At 31.6% G+C, this 12990-nt stretch overlaps 1 protein-coding gene across 1 annotated transcript in view; it reads right to left on the bottom strand.

Moving 5' to 3' along the window:
- The window catches only part of LOC141529316 (dual specificity calcium/calmodulin-dependent 3',5'-cyclic nucleotide phosphodiesterase 1-like), a 196536-nt gene that overhangs the window by 40444 nt on the left and 143102 nt on the right, over window positions 1–12990 (bottom strand). The window contains exons 6-7 of the mRNA XM_074245817.1: window positions 590–847; window positions 334–503 (exon numbers count right to left, since the gene is read on the bottom strand). Coding sequence (XP_074101918.1) covers window positions 334–503; window positions 590–847 — 428 coding nt within the window. The remainder of the gene's footprint in view (window positions 1–333; window positions 504–589; window positions 848–12990) is intronic.

The raw sequence follows: 12990 nt of genomic DNA, 5'->3' as shown, positions 1-12990 counted from the left end.
TCTTGATGTTATTATTGAAAAATAAGTGGGAGAAAATCTACAGTACAAACGATTAAGTATTAGCTGAATAATAGAAAGAATTTTAAATAATTTTAGATTTTATTTTATTTCTGAGTATGTTGATTATTCAATTGGCAAAAGAACTATTATAGGTTATATGTGTCTAACGTAACTCAATGTCTTGATTACTTCATAGAATAAAAATATTAAGATGTTACTATAGTGATCTTCCAGATAGCTCTATCAGCAAAAAACGACACTCAAATGCATATGAAGTGTAGATAAGAAATCAGTTATTGAAATGAAATAAATATCAAATAACCATAATCTTACCGAAAAGTCGCTGACACATGATGATTTTCCAGTACTGCCCGATCATTGTACAATAGTGCTGTATCACTGCCAGCCATAACATGGAAATTATTAGTCGTTCCAGTGTGCTCAAAGTCATGAATTATTGCTGCTATAAATGCAGCAAAAATTTCGAGCTCTGTCAACCAATTCTACATGTAGATATATCATTAAATGAAAAATGATTCCGTTTTAATAAAAAATTATTAAGTATTATCAAAAAAACATTTTCTTATACCATAAATCCAGTCTTATATAAAATATAATGCATCGTTTGTGCTACATCTGTGGCGTGAAGATTATTATGATATGGATTCTTGTGATGACAATATCCTTCTTCAATTTTAGTTAAAAAGTTTTCTAAGGTTTGAGGTGGAATTTTGAATTTTCGTATCAAACCATGACGATTGAGTAGATAATATCCGATACATTTCAAAGGTGAACCTTGTGCTACCTCATTAAGCGCAAATACATCGAATGACCAGTCGTCTAAATTCTGGAAAAGTGATATTACGTATTTTTGAGTAAAAAGTTAAAAATCATGAAAGCCCTAAAAATATATGCATGATAAATCTACTTCTGAAAAATATTTAATGACACTAACTAGAATTCATAGTTACTAATGAAATAATTATATCATGAAAGTTTCAGTCAATTGGTTTTTAAAAAAAAGCAAAATATGCAAAAGAAAGAGAAATCATCATATTTTCTCAGTCTTGATTGAAAGGAATGATCTCAATTTTTAAAGTGTTTTTGCGACAAATAACACCTTCTGGAAAAAAAATAACTGTATAGCTTCTATAAGATCTTCAAAAATAATTGTTTTCTTTTTAATTATAGTGTAACGGAAATTCAAATTTGAGTTCTCGTGTCATTTTCTCCTGGGTTGGTGGTTGGTAAGAAGGCCGCCAGGGTCTGAAACGTACTGAGCACCAGCCCGGCTGGTTCCAGGACACAAAAGTAAAATGTTAAGATTTAAGTATTTCAATTTTATTTTAATTAATAATTTTGCTATAGTTATTAAAGAATTGTTTAGAAAATATACTCTAATAATTATCATAATATTTTCTACTACAGATTAGATGCCGATAATGGCGGACTATTATTTATTGTATATAAAAATTGTTCTAAGGGACTATGTGGCAAGCTGCGAAACGAAGTGCGGAGCTACGACGGAAACTTTAGGTAAATTTTAGAAAATTATCCTGGAGCATTATGAATTTGAATGAATATTAATGATTCATTATTTTCAGTCTCTAAAAATAAAATTATTATTAATTATAAATAAATCTAAATTATCATAAGTCCAATGTTAAGCACCTAGGTATAGATTAGCAGGAAGTTGCAGGGATGGCCTTCAGGGTCAACCATTTTCCAAATTTTTTATTAATTATACATGTGTGTTCATGAATAGTAGTAGTGTATAACTTGTTATTTATAATTTCATTTTTTAATTATTCATTTTTGATCATTTTAAGTTGATTTTTAACATCAAGAGTCATTAGTAACTACACAATAATATAACATTTTACAGAATACATAATTTATGATGTAACGAAGTGTTTTATCTCCATGAGCGGAGTAATAACTTTAGTAAGTCCGTCCTGATTGTTAAGCATGGTTTTTAATGCCTTCTGCGTGTAGAGTTTTGCCCTATGGCTTCAGAATTGAGAACACTTATTAAGAAAGTGTCTTATGGTCCATCTTTCATCACGGTTAGGATATTCATTAATGCTTGTCTTGGTAATCAGGTAGATTTCATTTAACTTTTCATGGCCAATTCATAGCTTATCAACGATACATTTGCTTGTTTTGCTAACTTTACCGGTTTTTTTTTCCAACACCAGCTCAAACTGAGTAATGTTTGATAGCCAGTAGTATCCATTGTTCGTTCCCGTGTTATTTTGTTCGAATAAGTTTATTTCATTTCTAGTGGGTTAGTTTAGCGTTAGGGTGTTTGGAGAGAGTCATAGATTTCGCTGCGTTATCAGCATTTTTTGTTACTTTGGATGCTCTGGTGCACTGATACGCACGCAAAACTTTTTTTGAACTGAAACTTTTTTAGGCGCATGAGGGTAAAATTGTTATGGATGAAAGGCAATAATAATAATATTAGTGTCACGAAGATGTGCAGCGTTTTTGTCGAAGAGACGGGGTGACCGATTGAGAGAGAGTGAGAAAAGGCGAACTTATCATGAAGCACGTCCCTGTTTAAAATTTCCAATAAGATCCCATCAGAAGTGACAAAAGCCACTTAGAAACCCATAAATGTTTTTGTTTTCTAAGTGGCTTTTCTCGCTTTTGATGGGATCATATTTTAGTTTTTGAACAGGGATAGCCATGTAGCGAGAGTAAAGAGCATGCGTTTCTCCGCATTATTCCTAGCATTATTTTCAAATTCGAAAATAATGAAAAAAATAATGAGAGAGAGAGAGAGAGAGATTATATATTATAATATATTTCCATCATCTAGAAATTCATGAACAACAATAGATGCTATATATGGATATGGCTAAAAATTTTTTATCTTCTTCTACTCGATGAAAGACGTTTTTCAGAATTTTTTCAAATTTTTTTATCATACCCAAAAAAAGTTAGGAAGCTTTCAAAAAAATGGCTCTTTTATTTTCAAATAGCCATAACTCTCTCAAAAATTGACTTTTCGGGACGTCTTTTTTTTTTCAAAATATTTGTTTTTAATTGAATTTTTTGAAAAAATAAATAAAAAAAATTTAACATGATCGCTCTTATGAAATAATCGCGTTTTTTTTGTATATAATCGTTATTTTTTCGAAGTTCGTCGTTCTAATTTTTTTTTTCTCAAAAAAAACTTCAATCAATTCTACAATTATCCCCGTGTATCCCAGAGTGGGCCCATTTTTTTCTATTTTATTTATTTAGTTAAAAAAAACATTTTCAACATTTTAAAAATGCAAAAATTTTTTTTTTCATAAATATTATTTATGCACTTTTATAATTTAGATGAAAAATATGAAATATATAATGTAAGCAAACTCTTCGTAACGTGATTGGTCAAATATATCAAAGCATAAAAATATATGCAAAACCTAAATTCATGCGCGGGCAAATTTGAATTCTAGTACAACATAATTAATGTAATTATGTGATTTTAAGGTATTATATTCTCCATATATTATCCGAATTTACCATTACAACGATGAAGATTCAAATTTTATTACGTCAATGCGGTCGATAACCTAGGGTATGATAATTACAGACTTACCTCCAGCCAGTTTACTAGAGTATGTTCTAATTTATAGAATATATACGGCTCTTTTATATTGAGGTCTAAAACAAAACCTATACATCTATGTAATCCATATATATACATAACCCATAGTATATATTACGATGGGGTTTTCCTTGACGGTGCTGGCGTCGACAGCGCCGGAGAGTTCCACCTAAATATTGGCTTACCTGGTTCGTAAATTGTTGGGCGCCAGGAACTTTACGTTCCACGGTTCGGAAGTCAACAATTGATCGTCGTTGGGCGGCAGGTCAACGTCGAAGAGATCCTAAAGTGTGTAGAGCGGGTATAGGAATCAATGCGGAATAATTATTCCACCAGAGAATAAATAAAAAAAATTGGGACAGCTCAAAGGAACAAGTAATGCCCAGGGACTGTTACAATTATTTTTATTAATTAACAATATACTAGATGACCCAGTACGCAGGTTCGGCAATTCTCAACTTCAAAAGAAAACAATCTGAATATAAGCATAATACAAAATAATGAGTTCTTCCTTATTCGCTTAACAAACAAAATTTTGTATTAAGAAAAATAATTGACTTCGCTTTATTATCTTCACAACAATTTATAAATCGATCCAAAACAAAAAATCTGTCCCTCTGGTCCGTTCTCAACAACAAAATCTGTATTCAACAAAAAAATGACAAAAAAAAATAATTGTTTCGCTGCTCGTCTCGTAACAACAAATTTCGAATTTCTCGATACAAAAAAAAATGTTACCGGTCGTCGCTTCGTCTTAACAAATCAGGAATAAAAAAAAATTAACAAAAAGAACACTTATAATAGTTTCGCGTTTCTTCTCCTAACAACAAAATTTCGAATTTATCAAAAAAAAATAATAATTATCGTCGCTTTTCTTCGTATCAACAAATTTTTAATTTCTCAACCAAAATATAATTGTCTTAGCCTTTCTTTCGTAATCAACAACCTTTTTAAATTTAAAAAAAAAAATTAACAACAAAAAAAAATTAGTATTGTTTCGCATTTCTTTCCTAACAGCCAATTTCGAATTTATCATTAGCATCGATTTATCGTGTTTTGGTTATCGATGGCACAATCGATCGATCAGTTATCCTCTGCGGAGGGTAAGTGAACCGTCAGTAACTGTTGTAACCCGTCGGGCAATACGCGGGACAAAGCTCGAGGTAGCGTTTCTATTTGTGCTCATAGATGGCCCTTGAGCTGAGCCAATTTTTGGCGGCAGGCAAACTCAAACTTTTACCAAAGAAGTTGACACTGTACACAACATTCCTTTACAACGGATTAATATATTTTTGGCACCGGATACCTGGCTGACGTCACCCCGAAGCCGGAATTCAACAACGCAGTTGCTGAATTTCGGTACGATTTTACTTTCTGACTTAATTACAAAATGCGTAATTATTTGATCTTTCGATAATAAAAAAAATTCAATAATTGATTATAAATTATAACTCGGACAAGTAGTAGGCCTATTCGACCTCGACTTAATCGCGGACCGCGGTGAAATCACCCAGGTGTATTAACAAATTGCGACCGCACTTACCCCGTTCAGTCGACTCTCCAGGGAGGTTTTGAAATTCCTGATAGCAGGTGTCGGCGGTGCTGACGGCGGCAGAGGCTCTCGGCGATGGCGTCACGGACTTTTGTTGTCGGAATGACCAAAATTTTGTTCGAATTCTTGACTGCCTGGCAGTTGACAATTACAGCAATTTACGAGAGAAATTCCAGCATCGACTGGATCGACACTCAAAATAACAATTACTCAACAAAAATAATGAAATTCACCACGTAAGCGGCTGAATTTTCGTAATAATAATTAATATTCGTTTTAACTTTATTTCGTAGCGTAACAACAAAAACTATCAGCGGTTCAACAGTGGCTTTTTCGGTGTCCGGCTCAGAATTGCTGGCTTTTCCGTTTTCCAGCAACATGTGGTGTTTTTGCTAGCGCAGCTACAAAGCTGCGCGTCCAATCAGCCGTTGTTGGATAAATTTCCATAGTCGATGGTTGGTCGATTCCCAATTTAGTGTTCCATTCAGCGTTCAGGTGGAGCCCTGGTGTGCTCCCGTTGCTTCATCGTACGGTGATTCGTAGATTCCGATTTCGGGTTTCCCTCGTTGATCGTTGTCCCTCCCAGATGTCTCCTTGGTCGTTGATGACGAACTGAACTTCGGGTTCGCCCGGTCGCTTTTCTCATTCGCTCTCTCTCTCTCTCACACACACTCTTAGTTTACATAGTAAATTTTTTTTTCGGACGCATCCATCCATACTCAATTTGATTTATTTTTGGCGCGGTTCGGCTTTATTTACCTCGAGCTTCGCATTCTGACCGGAAACCACTTGGGGCGACACAGGCGCGTCGAATCTCCGCATGCCATCAGCTTGGCCAACATTCTAGACTAATTACTACTTAAGAAAAAAAATAATCTCTAATATGAAATTTTAGTGGGAAAAATTTCCCATGTCACAATATATGGGGTATTCTATGCCAAATCGACCACTTTTTAACTTAACCCCTTCAGATTTAGCTGAAACTTTATCATTCTTTTCTACCCTTTGAAAAACATTTTAGAGAAATTTTTCAAATTTTTTTTTTTCAACCCAGAGAAAGTTATGAATTTTTCAAGAAAATGGCTTTTTTATTTTCAAATATTTTTTTTTATTTTAGAAATTGACTTTTGGGTACCTTTTTTTTTTAATTTTTGTTTTAGAATGAACTTTTCGAAAAAATACACGAAAAAAATTTAGCATGATCAATTATACAAAATAATCGGTTTTTTTGAGTAAAATCGTCATTTTTTCGAGTTCGCCATTTCTTTTTTTTCTTCAAAAAAAACTTCAATTAATTTAACAACTACCCTCGCTAATCCCGGAGTGGGCCGATTTTTTTTTATAATATTTTATAAATTCTGTGTTCATTAGAGTTTGAAAATTTTTTAACATATATAAAATTCTATCACTGTTGTTATTTGTTCAGCAACTGCAAGTTGGAGACTTGCTCTTGCTGCATTTCGTATGATGATGCCACCAATTCCATCACACGGACCTTTGCCATGGGCAGTCGCAGAAAAATGCCATTCAGCAGAAATATCAAAATCATCTTCATGATAATATAAATTTACAAAATTTTTAAAGTTTTTGAATTGTTGAGGAGCCCCACCAGAAAAATAATAAATCTTTTTACAGCGTTCAGGAAGACTTTTTACATAATCAGTTATTAATTTGATGAAAACGTAAATAGCAACGGCATCGTGATTATTACAGTCTGAAATAGTTACTAAACTTTTGTGTTCAGGTTCACCACTTACTTTATAATAAATAACTACCGGAAAAACTGTTGCCTGGTTATTATTCCAGCGAAAACCAGATGCTGCATTTTGTACTACGAACGCATAATTCTCTGCAAAATCACAAATAATGACAAATTCATTTGGTTTCAGTATTTCTTTTAATTTTTTCAAAAATTTGGCTTGTTCTTTAGCAATAAATGAGTGAGGTAAAAGAACTTTTAGCTCACAGCAAAACTTTTCAACGAATTCTTCTGTAGGCTTGATAAAAGTTTCCAAACTACGTCTCGGTTTTGATACCCAATACTTATACGTAATATTCTCGATCTCCTTATACTCAAAACATGTTAGTAGAATGTTACTCAACTCATCGACCCCTGGACAGTTGTGACATCCACCCAAATAACATTGCACCGATGGAGTCTCACAAGATATCATGTCCAAACAATCACTATAGTGTTTCATGGGCTTTTCTGTATTTATTGTTAAAGAATGAAGATTTGCACCTAAAAGAAAAGTTTTTAAACAAACAAAAAATTCACACACTTATAATTATTAATTAATTTGATAATTACCAAGCATCATTAACTTAAAGTTTTGATGGATCGTACATACACAGATGGTGTGTGTTCCACTTGCTCCTGCTAAATCACAATGTTTCGGTCGTAAAGAAGCGAATTTGGAAAATCCAATTTTTTCTGTTGGGTTTACTTCACGGAAACATTGGTATAGTTCTTTTAAGTTAGACAGAACAAGTCGTTTTTGGAAGTGCACTCGATTACCATCATTATTTCGAACTGAAACAAAGCCTTACATACCGGGCATCAAAACACTCATCATCGTTGTGAAAATTCTCAATTTTTAATAACATTTGATGAGTAATTGTCCTCCCTATACAAAAAATGTTAAGTAATTCAGTCTTCAGAAGTACCAGAAACATTAATTCTACGCTATACGTACCTAATTTCGATTCAGGTGTTGAGAGTAGACCCCTTTCTTCAACCAACTTTTTTGCTACCCTTGTTAAATGTCGTGATGTATTCATAGTTTCACAAATACGTTTTTCACTCCACTTGTCAGATAAAAATGTTAAACTTTGTATTTTTAAAGACTTATCCGTTTCTTTATTGAATTTGTCATGCAGCATTTTAATTAAGGAGCGAAAATTTTCGCCATCGTCGATCGATCCTTCATCGGCATCTGAGAGCAAAATTTTTTTTAAGCTGTTAAATATCTGATTTATTTTATTTAAAAATTGATAATCATTCAATTTTTTTTTTTTTGAAGGAATCGGCGATTGATTCAACAGTAGCAATGTATCGTTTATAACGGGTAATTGAGTTTCAGCGCTAACTTGGGATGCCGAGCTTGATTGTGAATTTTTGGGTTCGCTATTAAACGACAAGGAACCTTAAAAAATAATGAAACATGTAGTTGCTAGGGATATATTTAAGTAATGTATGAATAATTTTTAAAAACTTACGGAATGATAAGGATAATGGGAGATCCGTAGAAGTTGTGTTACTATCACTGTCAGCACCATCATTGTTCTCATTGTTGTCACTAGAATCATCTTCACGGTCATTTGCATCAACATTAGGATCATCACTAGTATTTGTTTGTTCCTTTACTGATTTTGAAGATTCTTTTCGACACGAACTGCATAACAAATAATTTCCACCTAACGTTACTTTCATGTCAGTTGCTGGACGTAAAACCATTTTTCTTAAATGTGATTCCAACTTAAATGGATTACAACATCGATCGAATTGCTTTATTGATGCCACCATGTCTTCATAAAAATCTTCCAATCAATTTAGATTAATAGAAGAAAACAATTAGCTTTTCAAATAACACCCAATCAAAATAGTCTTCATGAACTATAATAATTATTTATTTACCAAATGTAATATCAACAATCTTTCACTAGACACTTGATCGCACAAAATATTAACAGAAATTTACAGGTTATGTATTATACGGTATGAAAAAACCGTATTCATAAATCGATACACACTAGCGTATAGTTTCTAGTATACTGACTATAGGTAAGTCTATAATTGTCCTCCCCTGGTTTATTGACCTTAATGATAGTTTAAAATTTGAATCTTGGTGATTATATTCGTAAATTAAATCTATAAATTGAGAATTATACATAAAATCGTTTAATTACATTTATTGTATGATAGAAATAAAGTTTACAGAAAAAAAATTTTTTTCTATTTTTGAAATTTTGACAATTTTTTTATAAATAAATAAGAAAAATATAAAAAAAATCGACCTACCCCAGGATTAGCGGGTATGGTTGTCAAATTAATTAAAGTTTTATTTTTAAGAAAAAAAATGGCGGACTTCGGAAAAGAGTGATGATTTTACTCCAAAAAAAACGATTATTTTATATAATTGATCATGTTAAATTTTTTTCGTGTATTTTTTCGAAAAGTTCATTCAAAAACAAAAATTAAAAAAAAACGTACCCAAAAGTCAATTTCTAAAAATTTATAGCTGTTTGAAAATAAAAAAATTATTTTTTTGGAAAATTCATAATTTTCTTTGGGTTGGACAAAAAAATTTGAAAAAATTCTCAAAAATGTTTTTCAAAGGATAGAAAAGAATGATAAAGTTTCAGTTAAATCTAAAGGGGTCGAGTTCAAAAGTGGTCGATTTGGCATGGGATTTCACATATATATCGGTACTGCAATTCTAATACTTCTTATCCTACAAAATTTGATTAATTGACTTTGCTTGAAGTATGGACTCATTTTCAAGGACAAATAGTTCAATTACTATTTTTAAATAAATATTTTCATTAGTCGAATCCCATTTAATCAGTGTTAAAAATGAATTGTTCTTACCGTCTGCTGTAAAATTTTCTAAATGTGGGATACGACATGTTAGAAAATGGCAGTATCGATATATTGGATATTTTAGTTATTATAATGTTTTTAGTTATTATAACGTAAAGTTATTGTGAATGCTTTGGTCACAACAATACCAATAGAAATCGCATCAAATAATGTATATATCGGAGAAATAAATTAAATTTATGATTTGCATTAATTTTCGACACTTTTGTTATTTTAACTACAATTAAATTCATTTAATTTCTAACTGTGAAATGTGCTAATAGCGGGAAAACTGTGGATCAGGTTTAGGCTGGTTATCTCAATTAAAACTGCGGAAATATCATTAAATACATCAAGTATAAATTTATTTACACTAAATACGCTTAATACTTAATTAATATAATAGCGGATTGTTGTTAATTAAGCGGATAAATTAAGCATAGCGTGTGAAATAACGTGAAGCCGTTTGACACGTGGTTGAACACAAGGTCGGCACTGTAAAAAGCGGTGAATTTACGCACAAACACAATAAATTATCCCAAGCAGACTTAAAGAAAATGAAGCATAATAAAATTAAGAACGTTAGTTAAATTTTAAAGCGAACAGCAGACTTTTATAGCAGATGCGAAAATAAATTATAATAACGGCGATGCGACTACCCAAGAAGCATAGTTGCGAAAAATAATACTAATAATGCGTCTTCTTTCTGTTCAGTCTCGTGAAGAACCCTGACTACGCATGTCAGCAGAGTGAAAAGCCAATCGATGTCGACACTGAAAGTCAATAGTAAATTTAACACATCTGGGGGGATCGAGAAGTTCGGTTTGCTCAAGCGTCTGAAATTTGCAGGAACGAGCGGTTGTCAGGTGCGGCTCATGTCTTCCTCCCTCTAAGTTTCGGAAATCTAAAGCTTAGAAAAGAATAAACATTAACTAAATTCAAAAAATAGCGTGCCAAAGAAGTTTCACTTCTGCCATGTGTACTTTGTAAGTACGCACTTTTCATTTTCCCAACGTTTATTTTGAGGGCTAGTTGCTGAATCTTCTGGGCTATTAGGTTGCTCTAGAACTTGATTTTCTGTGTCTTCCAGACAAAATTGCGATTTAGAACAGATAATACTATTTTTGTTTGGTTCTGCTACGATCAGCAGAGTGCGTACGATTGCGAACACTTCTCACGAAAAGATTAAGTTATGGTCCATTAGTCTTGCTGACGCAATACTTTCTGACCTGGAGATTTTCGCAAATCTTAAGTGATTATCCATGACAGAGAAATCAATGTAGTATTTGGTATATTATTGCTCTAATCAGGTCTGAATTCTTCCATAATTAATTTGAAATCAGGATGCTGTAGACCAAAATGACGTTATGTTTTTTATTTCCTTTATTTTAATATGCTTGTTAAATTGCAATAAATTGTTAAATTGTGATAAATTTAGAAAAATTAATTAAAGGTTTAAGACCGTGATAATTTAGAGAATTAATTGAATTGAATTTAATTGATGCGATGATTTAATTGATTATTCGTTTAACTTTATTCATGGATTCCAAATATTAATTAAAATTTATTTTGATACTATCTTCATGTTATACTGTGTATATGACAACCTGACAATAAATTTCATGATATAAAATTTTAAGATTACTTTAAGAAAAAATTAGGAAAACGGTTGACCCTGAAGGCCATCCCTGCAACTTCCGGCTACCCCGGGAAAAAATAATCAGACCTGACCATGCCTGTTCCTGTATGATCAGGCCTGAAATTAGACCTGATCAGACCTGAAATTAGACATGATCAGACCTGTTCATCTCTGCTCATGTCTGATTTTTTTTTAGTTCTATTTTTAAAATTAATTTGTTCCGTATGACGCATTAATTGCTATCCCCTTATTAATTTTAAATGTACAACTTTCATTGAAAATATCGACTTAAACAAAAAGTTTTTGATTTTCCATGCCAAAACAATGATTTTTAACTATGATTTTTGATGCAATGATACAAAATTTCTTACTCTGTTGCAAGGAATACGCGAAAAATAAGATTTTGAGTAAAAGTTTGAGTTTGATTGCGTGTAAATACCAATATAGATCAGTTGATATCGATAAGCGATAAGTCCTTTCAAGGTGTCTGTTATTATCTTAAGCTACGCCTTCGTTTCATTGCTGTAGTATGGAAGATTGCTGAATTGTGGAACACACAGATATTTCTTAGTTACCTATACGTTTTAAATTAAAAAAAAAAAAAAAAAAAACTTAAAAATTAAAAGAAAACAACAAAATTATAATTCTGGAATAAACCTTAAAGAAATTTTTTTATATTACTGTGCATAGAGCCATATGTTAATGGAGCAAAAAAAAATACATAGACGTTTTAAACAAATAACTCTGATATATAATAAATTATTAATAATTAATAAACTAGGCATAGTCAACTTCCCTAACTGTAAAGATAAGTCATGTATGAAATTTAAATTACTTAAAGTAGTTTGAAAGATACCTTAAAGTAAAGATAAGTAATATGGTTTAGAGGTAAAGTAACAGTCTGGAGAGCGTGGCGTCAAAGTGGTTTTTATAGACAATTTTCCACAACTACTATAATAATAATTAAGAAATACGAATATTCTTTTAAACCATAATATTAAGTTTAGAAATAAGTGAAAAAATAATTATTTCAATATATTTTTTTTTTAAGAAAGATTTATAGGCATTAGCTGCTCCAATCAAGGAGACTGAGGGGCCTACACATTAGGGTGGGTCAAAAAAATCAACTATTTTTTTTTTTACAATTAATACGGAAAAATGGGTTACTAGGCACCTTAAAAAAATTCTCACCAAATATGAACTCTTAATTTTAATAGGAAGATCCTCCGTGTCGCAGTTTTTCATTTTTTTCTCAGTCCAATAGAAAAAAATTCATTCCTCATCATTAATTGGTCGTACAGAAAAAATTTTTTTAAGAATTTTGTAGGAAATTTAATGCTCTACAAAAAAGGTATCTTATGTTTTTTCCGTAAACCTCACCATTTCACTAATATTGAAGATTTAAGATTGATTATTTTAAGTCAAATGTCACTTTTGTTTATGAATTTTATAACTCGACAAGAAATGGCTATTATTGAATGGGCAATAGAAATTTTTGTAGCAAATTAACTGCTCTATAAAAATGGTATCTTATGTTTTGGCGATTAAATTAATCGTTCAAAAGATATTCATCATCAAACTTTCATGTATATCGATTTTAAGAGTTTTTGATT

Source organism: Cotesia typhae, unplaced genomic scaffold (assembly GCF_013202065.1).
Source record: "Cotesia typhae breed Kobodo isofemale line unplaced genomic scaffold, CoteBio_Ctyphae contig_48, whole genome shotgun sequence".
NCBI lineage: Eukaryota > Metazoa > Arthropoda > Insecta > Hymenoptera > Braconidae > Cotesia > Cotesia typhae.
This window is presented reverse-complemented; position numbering and strand designations above follow the sequence as displayed.